Source organism: Zingiber officinale, chromosome 4A, assembly GCF_018446385.1.
Source record: "Zingiber officinale cultivar Zhangliang chromosome 4A, Zo_v1.1, whole genome shotgun sequence".
NCBI classification, from domain to species: Eukaryota; Viridiplantae; Streptophyta; class Magnoliopsida; order Zingiberales; family Zingiberaceae; genus Zingiber; species Zingiber officinale.
The window spans coordinates 158,108,791-158,127,778 of NC_055992.1; the positions used below are offsets into that span (position 1 = coordinate 158,108,791).

General features: G+C 39.8%; 2 protein-coding genes across 5 annotated transcripts in view; both read left to right on the forward strand.

Annotated features, from left to right (window-relative positions):
- The window catches only part of LOC121971880 (sodium/hydrogen exchanger 8-like), a 121,868-nt gene that overhangs the window by 51,674 nt on the left and 51,206 nt on the right, over positions 1 to 18,988 (forward strand). For all 4 annotated transcript variants that reach the window (XM_042523373.1, XM_042523370.1, XM_042523372.1 and 1 more), the window contains 4 exons: positions 16,057 to 16,109; positions 16,189 to 16,254; positions 16,449 to 16,493; positions 17,347 to 17,402. In XM_042523373.1, the coding sequence (XP_042379307.1) occupies positions 16,057 to 16,109; positions 16,189 to 16,254; positions 16,449 to 16,493; positions 17,347 to 17,402 (220 nt within the window). The remainder of the gene's footprint in view (positions 1 to 16,056; positions 16,110 to 16,188; positions 16,255 to 16,448; positions 16,494 to 17,346; positions 17,403 to 18,988) is intronic.
- The window catches only part of LOC121971879 (sodium/hydrogen exchanger 8-like), a 163,312-nt gene that overhangs the window by 32,980 nt on the left and 111,344 nt on the right, over positions 1 to 18,988 (forward strand). The window lies entirely within an intron of this gene.

Below are 18,988 nucleotides of genomic sequence, written 5' to 3' on the forward strand. Positions count from 1 at the left end.
AATTTTATTGATGAGAGATCCTTGGATACCTTGTACGCATCTACCATGGATGCCCACAAGGTATTTCTCGGAAAAGCGTTGAGTGCATACCTTACAACGTCCCTGTTCTCCACCCTTTGGCCGATCGCATGAAGCCCGTTGACTAGGTCTTGTATCCGGGCGTGGAGTTGGGTAGCCGTCTCACCTTCCTGTAATTTTATATTATACAATTTATTCAAAATTAAATCGCGTTTACTTACTTTAGCGTCGGAAGTGCCCTCGTGTAGTTCAATCAGCTTCTCCCATAATTCTTTGGCGCTGACCAACTCTGTTGAGTTCTTCTTTTGTAAGCCCGCATTGTAGCATGCAGGTTGCTTTGACATCAGCTTCAACCTTCTTCTTAATGCTGGTATCCCAGTTGATGCATGAAACTAGTTCTCCGGTGCTGTCACGTGGAAGCTCGAGACCGGTCTGGATAATAATCCACATCTCGATTTGCGTCTTGAGGTGGTATTCCATCCGGTTCTTCCAATAGTCAAAGTTCTCGTCGGAGAAGAGTGGCGGGCGGACTGTGCTAAAGCCTTCTTGGAGGGCCATTTGTAAAACTTGCACAAAAAATAAAAAATAAAAACAAATCCCAGGACTTGATCCTGGATTAGCAGTGCGGGATGTATAATAAAAAGATCACGAACTCGAGTGGTGTTGCACCAACTTCGACCAAAAATCGATTCGAATGTAAAAATAGATCGGAATATAGCAATTATACTAATTCCGATTGACTTCGAAAAATTGAAAAAACCACGAAAAAATTTGCTTGACTGGTGGTTGCACCAAATTGAAGCGACCCCGCTCTGATACCAATTGTTGGATCGAGATGCGCTAGGGGGGTGAATAGCGCTGGTGGCTTTCACACGTTTCGGATTCGGAAATCGTTCGAGTAAATGCAGCGGAAATAAAATAAACAAACACACAGAGGACCAAGGTATTTACTTGGTTCGGAGCCTGAGGCGACTCCTACTCCAAAGCCCACGTTCGTTGAACGTTTACTTTGGGCAACACCTATATCTCATAAAACTATTACAAACTAAGTACAATTAGAAGCAGTAATAAAAATTATACCGACAACAAAAGACTAAATCTGAAGCTCCGGGTCGTCGGCGTTGAGTTGAAGCTTTATCGGAACGTCTCATTTGCAGCAGGTTGCAGAAAGATTACTTTTTGGAAGGTTGATTAACTGCTGCCTCGAGAGCTCCTTTTATACACTGCTGGAGGCGCCTCCAAGGCAGTCCGAGGCGCCTCCAGGCCTCCCGAGTCGGCCGCGTGGATCAGCGCTGAAATCTTCTCCTCTTATCCTGCTTGAGGCGCCTCCATGGTCACTCCAAGGCGCCTCCAGGCCCTGGTCCGAGGCGCCTCCAGCTCCTTTTCGCCAACTTCTGCTTTGCACCCGAGGCGCCTCCAAGCTCCCTAGAGGCGCCTCGGACACTGTTCATCCGAGACATAACTTTGTTTTTTGACCCTGCAAGACATGTTAGACCATACAAACACAACATATCCTGTAAAACAAAGTTAGCACATAATAAATATGATAAATGAAATACTTTGACAGTCTCCGGACTATCCGGTTCTGACTTCGGATTTCCAACCGGAAACCCTAGGTCGAACCGACGCCTACTGTTCCCTCTACCGGGGAATGCGTCCTCACCTACTCCACTCAGGAGAGTTTACCTTTTGCCAGTTCGGTCCTCCAGACCGACTGGACTTTTCCTCAACGTCCGATGCTTCCGGTCTTCATGCTGGATGTCCGGTCCACAACCCGTCCAGACTTCTACCCGGTTGGCGACACCAGGATTTCAACCTAGGGTTATCTCCCCCTAGGATTTTGCCCGAAGCTCCGACCCACTAAGACTTTCCGCCTAAGGTTACCATCTCCTAGGACCTAGGGTTACCACCCCCTAGGATTTTCCCTTTGCCTAACCGCAGCTAGGACTTTTGCCTAAGTAAACTTAGGACTTTCCTGCAATGACCATTCAAGATATCAGATAACAAATCACCTTAACTTTGAACCCTTTGACATAATCAAAACATATGTTCGATCATTGATGCTTCCCGCACCAACATTCACTACTGAGGGATTGAGAGTGTTAGAGATAATAATTCAATCCTCCTAGATCAATCCCAATCGCAATCAGATCAGGATAATCATATCAGCTTCACAAAATCAACCAAGCATTAATATTTGATTGGATCTCCATAAATACTTGATTACACTCTAATTGTAGCACAATTTCCTAAATACCTTATTAACGTAGCTTTGTGTATAAATAAAGACAGTACCCTACACAATTGTATCAAGCGAATAGTTCTTCTTCTTTCTCATTGTTTCTCTAGTTTTAACTTGGTATCAAAACCCTTCAAAGGGAAAACTCCCAGAATTTGCTATGGCGCATCTTCCCATAGTTCCGACTACATCGATGTCTCCGTTTGCATATCTAGTGCCAATTAAACTCGATCAAAGAAACTACATTCTCCAAAGGTCTCAAGTTTTGCCTGTATTGAAAGGGCATGGATTATTTCAATAGTAAGCGAAGATGCAATAATCCCTCCTAAAATAGTTTCTTCTACCAACGAAAATGGAGATTCTATCAGTGCTTCCAATCTCGATTACCTTGTCTAGAAACAACAAGATCAACGTCTCCTTAGCTGGCTGCTCTCCACTCTTTCTGAAACCATCTTGTCACAGGTTGTCAGGGTTTCGTGCACCTCGTCATGGAGCATGTGTTGCTCCCTAGAGAAAATGTTCTCCTCCCAATCGAAGGCGTGATTGATGTGACTCCGTTTGCAACTTCAAACCGCTAGAAAAGAAGCTTCCATCACCGATTACGTGCAAAATATAAAGTTGATATCAGATAACCTTGCGATCGCCGGTCAAATAGTTCCCGAAGCAGATCTCGTCCTCTATATTCTCGGTGGCTTGGGCCCCGAGTACGAAAATTTAATCGTGTCAATCACAACAAGGTTGGATATGGTTAGTATTGATGACCTTACTAAGTTTCTGTTAACCCATGAATATCGTCTTCAACAACTCCACCCTTTGGCTGCCTGCATCGTCACCCCTTTTTTAGCCATGGCAGGACTTCATCTTCTCTCTTTGAAAGGGTCGGGAGCTTCCCTTGTGCAGGAGGATAGAGGCACCTTAGGGTATGGCCCAAGCAGGACTAACAACCCATTCTTGCGATGGCCGGAATAACAAAGGAGGACACGGCAGATATCGACGATCCAAATGCCAATTATGTAGGATGTTTGGTCATATTGCGGCTAATTGTCAGTCTAATCTCTCGTGCCAAATTTGTAATGGTATAGGTCATTCTGTTGTCTCTTGCTAGCGTCGATTTGATTATCACTTCAGCTCCACCAATAACCCGATTGCAATGGTCACTGCACCATCTACTATTTTGACTTGCATGGTCTCCAGATTTAGGTGCTATTGATCACCTTATTACTGATCTTGACAATCTCCTTATGCACTCTCCATACTAAGGTAGGAAAAAATTATGGTTAGAAATGATAATGCTCTCCCAATCTGTAATATTTCTCATGTTGTTGTTAATAGTCTTGACAGATCACTACACTTGCATAATATATTGCACGTGCTTGCTATAACGAAAAATCTATTAAGTGTTGCCTGCTTTACAACCGATGATAATGTCTTCTTTGAATTTCATCTGACATTGTGTGTTGTTAAAGACCAAATCACGAAGAAGGAATTTCTTCGTGAAACACTTGATGGGGGTTTATATCAGCTAATCTAATATGGGGAATTCAACACCAAACAAGCTACTTTTCTCGGAGAGCAACACGGTGTCACCGGCTTGGACATCCATCTTCAACAAAATTTCTTTTATTGTCTCTAAATTCTTGTTACCTATCTCAGGAAATAAGATAGTTGCTTGTTGTGATGCTTGTCAATATGGGAAAGCTCATAAACAGCCATTTCCAAACTCGCAATTTCGAATTGCAAGTCTTTTAGAACTAACACATTCAGATGTTTGGGGCCATCACCAATTTTCTCCTCTAATGGATGTTATTTTATGCATTTTCTGGATGATTATAGCCACTATACTTTGGATTTATCCTCTTAAGCAAAAATATGATGTCTTATCCATGTATCTAAAATTTAAAGCGTTTGTTGAGAACCAATTTACTAGGAAAATTAAAGCCATTCAAACTAACTAGGGTGGCGAATATCACAATCTTGCTACTATCACTGGCTTACACTGAATTCATCATCGCCTCTAATGCCCATACATGAACAAGATAAAGTTGTTGAACGCAAGATCAGACATATTACGGAGATAGGCCTCACCTTACTTGCTCATGCGACTATGCCACTCTATTACTAGGATGAGGCATTTCTTACTGCGGCTAATCTAATTAATCGACCCCCAACTCCTACATTGCGTCACTAGTCACCCTTTAAGATCTTATTCCATCGGCTTCCTTGTTGATTCTGAAGCATGAAATACATAAACAATATCCGTAAATACTTATGGTGGATTCGCAATAGAACTTGTTCTTCGTGAGTGGATCTGTAGCATAACTTGTTCTTCGTGCTTGTCGTCAGAAGAGTGATCATGTAATCAAAAAGCCCTTCACAAGTCCATGAGCCAAATCCCTCTTTAAGCAGATGTTCCTCTTGCAGAGACAGAGACTATTCTTAGTCGCTAAAACACCAAGAGTTCCAGCAGTCGTTAGTATCTCTACTTGGACACATTAATAATGGAGGTAAGTGGGTAGTTTGTGCACGATGCAGTTTTGTGATAACTGCAAGCCCACTGCATCACTACCAACATCTCTTACTTGTCCAAGTCAAGTCACAAAAACCAAATAGCCATAAAGACTAAATAAGAACATCCATACGTGAGGAAAAATGGTTCGTGCGATAACAAGCACACAGAGCGATTAATGCTAAGAAGGTTATTATACTTTACATAGCCGCTCATCTAAACAAATTGGAGACATCAACATCTTGCATTTACCAGCAAATTGGAGACATCAACATCTTGTATTTATCCCAGATTACATCGTTTACATCATTACAAACATCTCTAACCTCTCATAATAACAATCATGTTGAGAGCATGTTCAATATTATAATTATTCATAATAACATTTTAAGTACTCAACCAAAAATGTAATTAGTTGACTAGTGAATAAATGCATCTATGTTAATATGCTTTTTTAGTTAAAATCTATTCATTCTAATTAGTTACTTTATAATTGTGCTTCATAGACCGAATCATCTATAGCTAATATGATACATGCTAAAGTTGTCGTCACTGATTAGAAATTCAAGTACACAGAAAATAGTCACTTAGGATAAAATTGAGATTAACTTATAATTTCAAGGGTCTCATATAGTAGAGAAGCAGAGATTCATTCTCTTATTACCCTTATTGTCACTATTGCACGTGGTATGAATCACATATTTTTCTCTTTATCAATAAAGAGTGCATGTTTTTCTCAATTTCAACATCGTACAGATTTTTGATCTAGACATTCCCAATACCTAAACTTGAATTCAACTCATGAACTCCAATTTAGCCTCTAGGTTTAATAAATGGCGGGTACATTTACTCCGATTATGAATATTATAAATGATCTCATCTTGATACAACTATTAAGTTGATCCCAACTTATAGAAATGTCTCCATTCATAGCTTCACAAGTCGTGCCATAAATAATGGTCTTATCTCTATTTATACTTAATAAACGGAGATGATTTTCCATGTGAGTGGACCAATCTTAATCTACCAACATAGACTTTATTCAAATGTAACAAAGACATATACTGAATAAATCATGATATTTCATATATCTAATTATTTTTACAATATGTTACATTTTACAAAGTCCTCAAAACTTCAATGTCCTTAAAATAACTCTTTAGTTAATGACATAGTAAAATGATCTGCAAGCATAGCACGTGTAGGATATACTCAAGAATTATCTTTTTCTTGTCAATAATATTCCTTACAAAATTATACTTAATTTCTGTATGCATACCTTTGCTGTGATATTTAGGATTTTAAAAAAAAACTATAGCAGCTTAATTGTCACAATATTCAATAACAGAATTCCCATTATTCTCAGCAATCTTTAGATACTTTAAGAACCTTCTTAACCAGACAGCTTCTTACATAGCCACTACACGAGCCACATATTCAGCTTCCATTGTCAACAACGCTACACAAGTTTGTTTCTTACTGTTCCATGAGATAACGTCACTATTTAGCAAGAAGGTATAACCATATGTGAATTTTCTGTTATCAAGGTTCCTGCCCAATCTATATTTGTGTAGTCCTTCAGGCTTATCTTTGAACCTTGAAAACAGAGATGTCCCTTTGAGATATTTGAATATCCTCTTCATTGTTTTTCAGTATCTCGATCCAGGGTTTGACTAGAAACGACTAACTAGACCAACAATATAGTCTATATCAGGACATGTACACAATATAGTCTACATTAAACTACCAATGACACTGGCATATGGTCTTTTCATCATGTCGGTTATTTCCTCAAGAGTCTTGGATACATACTTTTACTTGATATATGAGTTTGTTCAATGTTGCAATCTGACATATTCAAATGTTGTAGCATCTTAGAGATATAAGCCTCTTGACACAAACTCAAGAGCCTTTTTGATCGATCCCTTATAATCTTTACTTCTAAGATGTACTCAATTTCTCCCATATCTATTATGTCAAATTGTAATGAAAGTCATGATTTGACTTCTGTCAGAAACTTTATGTCACTTCTAGTTATTAGAATATCATCAACATATAATGATAAGATGACACTTTCCTTTTTTTTTTTTTAGTAAACACAATGATCCTCATTGATCATTTCGAAACCATAAAATAAAATGACTTCATTAAATCTTATGTTTCATTATTTTGATGCTTGTTTTAGCCCATATTAAGTCTACATACTTTATTCTTTTGGCTTTCCACAGTGTAACATTTTAGTTGTACCATATAGACTTTCTCGTCAAGATTGCCATTAAGGAAAACTATTTTTATATCCATCTAATGTAATTCTAAGTCAAAATGTGCTACTATAGCTAAAATGACATAAATTGACACAAATTTCATAATCGGAAAAAATGTCTCTTCAAAATCAATATCCTTCATTTGGGTATATCTTTTTGCAACTATGTGAGCTTTGCATCGATTAATCGATCCATCTGTTTTCCTCTTACTTTTGAGAATCCATTTATTTCCAATAGCCCTTTGGCCCAAAGGAAGATTGATTAAATTCCAAACTTGATTCTTTCTTATAGACTCCATTTTCTCATCCATTGCAACTTTCATTTTTCTCTAACTGAGCATCTCAATGCTTCCTCAACCGTTTGAGTTCCTCATTATCAAGTGGGAGAATCATTAATGTCTCATTCTCAATGTCAAACTTTCTCCGAGGAATAATCTGATGACTACTTTATAGGTTAGACTGTTGAGAAATTAACTCATTCATTGACAAATCACTCCCACTAGGTTGACTAGATTTAGGCATCCCTTGTGATACCTGATTTATTGATAAAGTACAATCCTCTTCCTCTATTACAAATAGAGAAATAGTTTTATCTACTTCACCTCTCGTTGGGAACTCAATTTTAAGAAAAGTAGCATCTCTAGATTCTATTTTAGAGATGGTTCCATTTTGTTGCTCATCGATGAAAATATAACCATTAGAAGCATCAAAATATCTTACAAAGATACACTTCTTACCCCTGAGTCCTAATTTTTCATATTTGTAAGTCTGATCATAAACATAAGCAATTGACTCCCAAGGTCTTAGATTACTCAAATTTGATTTTCTGCCAACCTAACGTTCATATGAAGTAAATGGAACAGATTTAGAAGGCAATCTGCTACTCAACCTCAAAACTTAGAAAGATAGGTTTTGAGTTGAATCGGCAGAAATTCAGATTTGAGTAATCTAAGATCTTGGGTTCAGTTGCTTATGTTTATGATAAGACTTACAAATATGGAAAATTAGGATTCAGGAGTAAGAAGTGTATCTTTGCAAAATATTTTGATGCTCCCACTAGGAAAGACACTAGCGCAGTAGAAATCAACTTAAAACCTATCTTTCTAGGTTCAGCTAGGGCAATCTTTGTCATGCCCCAGAGGAGTCCCTGTCCGAAGAAATTTCGACAACATCTCCTCTGTACGGGTGACAATATGAAACATTACTACATACAAAATATACATCAGCCATATACGGATGGAATATATACACAACCACGCAGTTTATATCATCAGCCACTCGGCTGGAACAAAATAAACACAACCACGCAGTTTATATCATTAGCCCACTCGGCTGGAACAAAATAAACACAACCATAATAAACGCAACGAAAAACACAAAACAATATGAATGTAAGACCAACAAAATCACTAACTAAAATACCTGCAACCACCAGACCAGACTCCAAAATCCACATCGACTTATTGGAAAACAAAATATGCAAAATCAACATAGCACCCAAACAGTAACAAAACCAAAAAAGAAGACTATCCTCGAGTGTGACGTGGGACTGGCAGCTGGGACTCTCCAAGCATCTATGACTCATCTACCTGTTACCTGGCGAAAGAAAACCAAATTGCGAGGTGGTGAGTATTGGAACTCAGCGGATAAAGAAAGGATAGTGCATGAACATATATGCAAATAGAAAGTGAGCTAAGAGTATACGGTCTCATAAAAGAAATAGCAGATACTACAATAGAACCAAAATAAATGCTCATACCTGAAACCATATCTTAAGCTACATCTACAATGAGAATATATCTCAACATATGTAAGCATATCAGTATATGTGAACAACAGCAGTAAGTAAGCAATAACAACATATATAAACAGTAGCAGCCAAAGCAAATATAATAACAGCGTATGCACGGATGGTCACTCCCGCCCACCTCTCTGCACCATGACCCCTGTATGGTCGAGAGGCCGGGTCAGTGACAGACTGTACACCACTCCAGCTACCACTCTCACGAGTGGCCGAGGGGACAGTTGCATAGTAGCTAACTAGCTACATCTGCGACGGGGGTCCCTACTGCTCGTAACTCCAGCTACCACTACCTATGATTGGCCGAGTGCGGCACGACAGGACAAGCGGCATCAACTCCAACTACCACTCTCTTGAGTGGCCGAGGATGCGACCCTGGTCAACGACTCTCTCGACTGCAAGGGAGAATTGGTCGTTGACATGCATGCCATGACATGATGCGCCAAATGCAACAATCATCATACAAATATAAACAAAAATTAGGTATGCTACATGAAGCCAACATGCTCATTATAGAACATAACTAAACAATAATCAAAACATGCAGATATGGTATCCAATATCTGCTAAATATCATATATGACAACAAGAGACTGTATGGATATAGAAATCAATAACTCAAAGGTCTGAGTGGAAGTATCAAGCGTAAGAAAATAAGAGTGGAGTCAAGGTAAAACAATCCTTATCCAAAAATAACTCATGCACTAAGTTCAAAGAAGATCGTATCAAATCAATCCCATGTAAAGACGCTCGCCTCAAATCAAAATCCTGCATCAATATATTTTATTTAGCTAAATTCACATCGATTAAATAGCTAAATAAAATCCCTAAAACTAATTAAGAAAACCTCAATCCAACGCTAAATCTCGATTCATCTAATCCATTTGATTGAGTCAGGTTTAATCCAACATTCCTAATTCATCGAATAAATCCAATCATCCTCAATCAATAACCAAACGCTCCACGTATGATAATCAATTCAATGAGCCTAACGACAAACATACAATCATGATATTCAACCAATCTCAATTACACAAACTATAAGAGGTTTGCTAACTCCAAAATCCATGATTAACATCATAAATCAACAAACCAAAACCAATGTAGAAATAAAATCAAATCTCAACATATCTTACCCCAAGTTTGGCAGCTAGGGGTACTGGACACGACTCACGACCAACAACAACAATCCATTACTGTCCTCTACTTCTACCCTTACTACCTATCAATCTAATCAATGAATCCATCAATTAGTCTTGTAATTCAAATCAAGCTTGATTCTATAACCTTACCACACAGATTTATGTTGGCAATGCCAGGGGCCAACGATGGTCCTAGCTCAGCGACGATGAGGGCGAGCGTCGCCAGCACCGTCACGGGGGCGTGCCGCTCGGCCGCCTTCAGCAGCGGCGTGTAGACGGCCCGTACCCAGTGGACGAGGCGCGTCTCGCGCTCGCCAACGCCGCGGCCGGAGAGGAAGATCGCGGCGAGCGCCGGAGCCAAGGTAGCTCAGCGTCGGTGATCAAGCCCGCAGCTGTCGGCGTCGGAGCTCTATGGTCGGCGGTGTTGAAGAGGGGCGGCGCCAGAAAACTAGGGCACGGCTTGGAGGGAAAGAGGGTCGGCGGCTTTGCTGCTCGCGTGAGGAGGAGAAGAAGATCCCCGGCTGTTGTGGCTCGGCGACTAGGGTGCTCACGTGAGGAGAAGGGAGATCGCCGGTTGTGGCTCAAGAGAAGAGAGGCCGACGGTGGATTCGGAGGAAGGGTTCGGTGAAGGAGGAGGATGGCTTCGCGCGAGGGGGCTCGGGAGAGGTGAGGAAATCGGCGTGATTTGGGGAAAAGAAAACCTAGGTTAGATATTTTATACCTAAGCTTTAATTAACTAACTTTAGGTTAATTTAATCAATCAACTCCTAGCGTAATCGAGATATCTAAACGGCCGTTTACCAAGCCTATAAATTTATCCCCTCAAATTTATCATACGAACTCCAATTAATTCCCAGAAAATTTCTAAAAATTTCTGAAAATTCCCTTAAAGTTATTCCTCAAATAACCTTATTATTTTATTATTATTTGGGTGCCGTATTTCACAATCTTAGGCAGACCAACTTCAGGATTCTCTATTGGATTCACATTTAGATCCTCTTCTGGATTCTCCTCAACCTCTTCAGGATCCTCTAGATCCACATAGTGAAGTAGCTTCATAGACAACTCTGCATATGTGATGCGCCCTTCACAGCGCCCCTTATGCATAGTGTGCTACTTCTTTGAGACTTGTCGGCAGTGAATGAATCACAACCCAAATCTAATAGTTGTCCGGGATAGAAAATCCTATTGCTCAAGTCTCCAGAATAATCTATCAAGCCTCCTAATGTGTCCTCTGACTCTATAAGTACGATCATACTCTATGTATTGGATAGCCTCTCTTAGCTTATTTTGCAATACATCACTACGAGTCATAGTGTATATTATCCGTGTCATCTGAAATTGAAATTACTAAGGCAGTACAGTAACAAAACTTACTCATTCCAATTCAAAAATATGCATAAAACTAACACATAAGCAATCAAGAAAAATAATTTTTCTTGATTTGTGAAGCTTTAGTCAACTAATCCGCTGGATCGGTTAACTGGTGTTTATTCAGTCGGTTGATCAGTCAACTATTGACTTCGAAAGTTGAGTCCCAGTAGGTTCAAACTGGTGTTAATTGAGTTTGATGTGATCCAAAATTCTTATAAGAACTAATATTATAAGAATTAATTTGATTGGATCTTTGCCAAACCCAATTGTTTAAGCCCAAGCCTAAGTCCAATTAATTGAAGCCTTGAATCATTAAGCCCAATTTTAATTAATTTCAACATTAATGCATTAATTTAAAAACATTGCATTAATTTCTACATGCATTTCATTAATTTAAAAACATGAAGGCTTATGCCAATAACATGCAATAATAAAAAAAATGTTGTTTTTTTTTCAACATGAAACCTAATGCTTCGTTTCTTTTCTTCCGCTGTCACTCGCCGCCATTCTCTTCTTTGCCTCTGCCAAAACATCCACACCGCCAACCACTCCAACCCCTTCACCCGTTGGCCAAACATCGAGGATTGACCCCCTAATCATCCGTCGGCCAAAATCGGAGGACTAACCCCAAATGCGTTTGGGATCCTTTGTCAGTCGCAGATCACAACTGCCTCCTGGCGACGGGGCAACCACAATTTCATTCGATGAATGTGACAAATCACGACAAGGTTGCGTTTTCGCCTGACGACTGTGGCAGATCATGACATTGCCACAATCTCGCCTGGTGCGGTAGTAGGCAATGGAAGAATGTGACGGAGCCAACTCCGTTGAACAACAGATTTCAAAGAAGAAAGATTTTTAGGAGTTTCAATCCTTTAGAATTAAAATTTGCTTTGATACCATTGTTGATTCTAAAACATGAAATACAGAAACGAAATCTATAAATACTTATTGTGGATTCACACCAAAGCTTGTTCTTCATGAGTCGATCAGCAGTAGAACTTGTTCTTCGTGCTTATTGTCGAAAGAGTGATCATGTAATTGAAAAACCCTTCAGAAGTCCACGAGCCAAATCCCTCTTTAAGTGGATGTTCCTCTCGTAGAGATGAAGACTATTCTCAGTCACCAAAACACCAAGAGTTCTAGCAGCCGTTTGTATCTCTACTTGGATGCATTAATAAAGGAGGTAAGTGTGCAGTTTGTGCACGATGCAGTCTCATGATAACTATAGGCCCACTACCCCACTACCAACATGTCTATGGGTATCTTCGCACATTTGGCTGTGCTTGTTATCCTTTGAATCGGCCTTACAATCGTCACAAATTGAATTTCTGGTCTGTCAAGCGTGTGTTCCTTGGGTACAGTGATGCTCACAAAGGATATCGGTGTCTCTATCCACCTATTGGTCGGATTTTTATCTCTCGCCATGTTAACTTTGATGAGACCTCATTTCCATTTGCTGCAGCACAATCCTTAATGCCCTCTAACTCTATACCACTCGCACCGACTGCAATGTTTCCTCAGAGCTCTCTATTTGGTCTTCTATTGCTCCAGTGGACTATTTGCCTCCCCTTATGATCATTTGGGTGCTTAGCCTCAATCCAGTTCAGATACTACTAATTCTCCATCGCTTTCACCTCCATCTGTTGCATCTACTAGTGGCCCTCTCAAAGCACCAGCTTGCTCCTTGCAGCCTATGATTGCCTGTGCCAAATCAAAAGTCGTTGCACATATTGTCAGTATGGAGGATTCTGAACCAACTTGCTTTACCATCGCCAACAAAGACCCTGCTTGGCGGGACGCCATGACTTTTGAATTCAATGCCCTCATTTAAAATGACACTTGGTCACTTATTCCCTGCACATCTACTCAGAATATTATCAGCTACAAGTGGATTTTCAAACTTAAGCATCGCTCTGATGGCACCATCTAGCATCACAAAGCTCGTCTTGTCACCAAAAGCTTTAACCAACAGCCTGGTATACTAGGTTGAGACCTTTAGTCCTGTCATTAAACCCACCACCTTATGCACAGTTCTTGCACTTGCTGTCACTCAAGGTTGGCCTATCTATCAACTTGATGTCAGTAATGTTTTTTTCCATGGGACTCTTCACGAGGAATTTTACATGTCTCAATCACCTGGCTTCACATATCCTGACTTTCCTAATCATGTATGTAAACTTCACAAGGCTATCTACGATTTCAAACAGACTCCTTGGGAATGACATGCCACACTACGAGCATCTTTCCTCTCCTTGGGTTTTTTGGAATCCAAGTCTGACTTCTCACTATTCTTCTATCACTCGGCTCAGATTACTTCCTATTTGTTAGTCTATGTTGATGTTATTATCTTCATTGGCAATTCCTTCCCTCATATCTCCTCTTCACATGCTCAACTATGTGAGAGATTTCCTTTGAAAAATCTAGGTCAACTTCACTATTTCCTAGACATTGAAGCTACTTGCACCCCTCAAGGGTTTTTTCTCTGTTAGTCCTGTTTCAATTGATTTAATTGAGAGTAGTTTGTAATAATGCAATGTTGACATAAATTTGGTAGTTTTCCATTAGGAAGTCTTGAATCATTTCCATGAATTATAGATAGTTTAACATTCTAAATTAGCTAAAAAAACATAAATTTATTTGACATTGATTGTCATTTAAGTTCCAAGATTTAAAATTCTGAATTAGTTCTAAAATTTACAAGTTGGATTTAATAAAGATAAGGAATTAATATGCTAAAACTATTTCTTTATTGAATATGTGTGAATGGAGAAGAGTTGGAAGAGGATAGAAGCTTCATTGTGAATGTGACTTTAGTCCCACATTAGGAGTTTTTTGGCACATTGGTTGGTTTATATTGATTCACATGCTTTGATGATGTGAACAAATGCATGGAGAGAGGCTCTCTCTCACGCTTGGGTGTGCGGGGGGTGCAAGTCCAGGGACCGGATTGCACTGAATTATGTTGACTCGTGTGTGGACACACCTGTGCATGTCGAATGTCGGATCGGTCGGGGCAAAATTTGCCCAAGTGGAACAATCAACATTTTGCCACGTAAACCTTTTGTTGCTGTGTAACGGATTCATTAAATTCGAGATTAATGCGGAATCAAAACGGTCGAGTGATAATGAGTGAAATGGTGGGCGTTTCACTACTCGGCGAATAATGATCATTAAGATCATTAACGCTGCCATTGGTCTGAGCTCCTATATAAGGAGGTTGTGATCACAGGTAGAGGACACATAACAACACAAGTAGAAGCTCTCTACCTTCATTCCCTCCTCTATCGTGCAACCCCTCTCGGTAGAGTGCCCGTGATAGCAATCGGGTGTAACTCAGTTCGTTGTGATCACCAGTGCTTGGTGGGAATCACGGTCAACCGGTGTATCCTGCGAAATAGATGACCCTAGTAAACCTCGAAGCACAATCGGAGGTGGGCAAATCTGTTTCAAGGAAACTGCATCAATCACAGGCCTCGATCCGTTGCTCAAAGCCCGACCGACCTCTTGTTTGGTCAGCCTCTTGGCTCGACATCTTTGCCCAGCCTGCATTATTCGTCCGATCGGCACCATCTCGACCTGCCTGTCTGTTCGCCTGACTGGCACCATCTCGGCCTGCCTGTCTATTCGCTCGACCGACCTAGCTCGGTCTGCCTACTTGCCCGGGCCAACCTCTTTGCCTAGTCGAACTTGCTCGACCTTACTGCCCAGTCGACCTCTCTCTGTCCTCCCAGTTGATCGTTTTACCCGCCCGATCGTATTACTCGGTCGGCCTATCTGATCTGCCCGAGCAGACTCTGTGATCTGCCAATGATTCACACTATTTCGCTAGGCCTGCTCGAGCTGCTCTGCCCGATCGGCTGCACTACCCAGTCGGTCTGCTCGGCTAGCCACTCGCTCGGTCTGCTCCGAAAGCTGCTACTCTGCTGATCTGTCCACTCGGCGACTTAGTCCGCTCTGTTGCTTGGCAGATTTGCTCGCTTGACAACACAGGTCTGCTGCTTGGCCGATCTGCCCGCTCGGCAATACAAACCTGCTGCTCAGTCTGTCCGCTCGGCGACTCAGTCCGGTCTTCGGCACATAGCAGAAACCAGCCCCTGCTGGCAGTCTGAGATTATTCGCTCAGGTCATTTCGACTGTAAGTTGAATTTAATTTAATATAGTTTAAATTCAACTAATACCCCGTAAATCTCCGGCAACAGATTGTTTCTTCCAACATTCCTAACATATTTTTTCCTAACATTTTGATCTTAGGCATCATAATCCCTGAGCTCTACATAAATTGCAATTTACTAGATCTTGGAACCCATTTTTCCTCTTTTGAAAACTGATGAAGCTAACTTAACTTACATCATTATAACTACATTGGAAAGACTAGATCTAAATGTAAAACAAATGAATCATTTAATTATTGGAATGAAAAATATGTTAAATTCATTTTTTTTTTATCTGATTTCATTTGTATGGAATGGGTGAAACTGGAAATACCAATGTTTTATGTGTCACATTTTCAAAATGACTATAAAAGGAGTCTGTTGATGGGTGCAACTGCAATATATTGAATCATTTTCATTGTTTTTTCATGAATTTCTTAGAGTAAAGAAATTTGTCACTGTATATGCAAGTTCATTTGCCAACAAGGTAGTGTATTTTCTTTTTTGCATTAAAACCAGCTTATTTTCTTGTTATTCATCATGGTGATTCTTTTCATAGGCTCAAGATGGGGCAAATATTTCAGGTGTCCTAGCTGTGATGACTTTAGGAATGTAAGTGCACTTTCTTGCAATGATGCTTGCAATTGTTTAGTTTGCAATTTTCTTCATATAAGTTCACTTGAATTGGCAGGTTTTTTGCAGCTTTTGCTAGAACAGCATTTAAGAGCGATAGTCAAAGAAGTTTGCATCATTTTTGGTATGGCTGCTATAGGCCCTGATAAAGTATATTCTGGAGATTGGCTGCATTTCTTGGTCATGTTTGCTTTTACAATAACACTTATGCGTGTAAACTTTTAGACAATATCGAATTACACTCGCTTTTATTGCGTTCATTGATGTGGTCAATGTACTTCTGTCATGAGAAAAAACTAACTTTTAATTCTTTTTCAGGGAAATGGTCACTTACATTGCAAACACATTAATATTCATCTTAAGGTATAACTAGTTCATTTTATGTTTTATTTTCATAGGCTCATCAAAGTTTACCGTGTTCATTGATAGAAGAGTTTTTGCATTTATATTGTATGTTTTTTTCTTTTCCCCTGTTTCTGGTTATCCTACTTAGTTACAGAAACAGATTCTTTACATTACTAAGGTATGACTAAGTTAGCTTTCCTTAGATCTTCTATTGTTGCATTGGTTAGCGCCTCATGGAATGAAGAGTCTCTTTCTTTCTCCTTCTTTTTGTCTACGTTCTTATTTGCTTAATTTCATGGTTCGTACTTTTCTTATTTGTATAGGATGGAGATAGAAAAAATATTATTCTATTTTAAAGAGAAGCATTAGATCGTATTTATAGGACTCAGCATAACATCTTGTATAGAAATATTTAAATCAAAGGCAAAGCTAGCAAGGATGCTGAAGGTCTTGCAAGTCTCACTATGAACATTTAGATGATAAATAAAATAATCTTATACTTTGTTTTGTAATAGGTTTATGAAATTAAATTTTTAATTATTTTTCTTAATCTTGAAATATGATATTGCTTGTTTGGACTATTGATCTGGTACAAGGGATATTGCTGTTATGCTCTTACCAGACTACCATATAGCACAATGATAAGGCCATAAATATGTTCAGGATATCTCCCATTTTGTATTGTTGATATTATTTATTTATTTATTGATTTTTCTTATGAAATTTCGAAGTCTTGTTAATGATCTTCTGGAAAAAGAGTGGTAGTGAGCAATTTTTATTTTGAACATCTCTTTTTCTGTGCTATTAGTAATCTTCAATTGCTGTTGCTTTCTTGTCATGATTAAACTCTTACCATTTTCTTTTGCTTCAGTGGAGTGGTTATTGCTGATGCTATATTCCACAATGAAGGCCATTTTGAAAGGCATGGTAAGTAATGTTTTCCCTATTAGTGTGATTGTTACAAATTTCTTTAAATGCTCCCTCAATGAAAAATTTATTAGGGACAGCTCATTTGTCATTCACCAGGAAATATAAAACTTGCACAATATATAGGACTTTGAACTTTTCTGATCTCACCTGTTTAACAATGTTGATATGTGCACCTTTTAATTTTTTTTTATTTCCACTCTTTTAGCTAAAGCGATTTTAATTCACATTTGAAGGCATTATGAAGCAGAAACCTTTGAAGGTACTTTGTGACCTTGTTTGAGTTTTCAACGAAGTTAGGAAAGCTTTGTGTTGAGACTTTCTTTGGTTTATCTACTTTACATCTTGGTGTGTTGGGAAAACGGTCTCGAAGTTTAATAATTTGTATATAGCTTACCTTATTTAGAAAAGGCGTTTCAAAACTTTAATAAAGATAATGGACAAGAAAGAAAAGGAGAAAGATGCTCTAGCTTACCATGCCTTGCTTTGGGCCTTGAGCACCAATTTGTGTGGTAAAAGCACTAAAGTTGTGGCATTATGGTTTGAGAAGAGTTGTCATGCGAATGATGTCTGATGCGTTGATAAAAGGGGGCCCACCAAGTGCGGGTCAAGAGCGGAGATAGCAATCAACATGGAGATCAAAGTCAAGGCGGTCAAAGCCAAAGAACCAATTGGCTCGCCAAAGGTGGGTCGAGCGGAGGTCTACTGCAGTTGCCGATCAGGCATGAAGTGTCCGATCGGCAAGTGACTTGTCCGAGCGGAATGCCCGGATAGCCAAGAGCACTACGGCCAAAACATCAGATGCTCATCACGAAGTAGAGGAACGCTAAGGCAACCAAAGCGCTGGTCCGGTTGGGCGGAAACAATCAACTGGGCTAAAGCATTATGGAGAAGATCGGCTGAGGTCGACCGAGTGGGGATCCTCGGTCGAGCGGCTTCCCCGCTCGGCCAAACATCCCTTTTATATCTCTTAATATCCCTTTGGGAGATAGTGTCGCTGACAACGAAGCATGATCAACAGGTGGATCGTATGACAGAAGCTTCTACTGTCGCATTAGGGTCAGAGACACTTTCCTGACAAATCTTTTCATAGGACGTTTAGGGAAACGTGCCTGCGCCTTGAGGCACGTCCACGTCACCCACTGGGACGCTATATAAAGGGATCTATGCACCGGCAGAGGTACACATTATTCACTATTCACTCCTGTGTTTACTATTACTCCTTTTTCTTTCATTTTTCCGATGACTGACTTGAGCGTCGGAGGGCTGACGCCGGGGACCCCTTCCCTAGCTCGGCACTGATGTCGACCCAGAAGTCACATCCCCAGCCAGCTTTCTTCACGATTTTCGGACAGGATCAATGTCATAGCCTTTGTCTTCCAAGGAAATATGCTCTAATGTCCAGTGTTTAAACGTTTGTCTGATTAACATGACATCATTTATTGGAAAAGTGCAAATCCATATAATTTTACTAAAGTTGTTGATACCTCAAAATGGTTAGCTAAGGATTCTGTTTTCTTGACAGATTCCTCGCGTTTTTAGCCTCGGATAGGGTGAATTTCATTTTCACTCCAAAAGACGACACG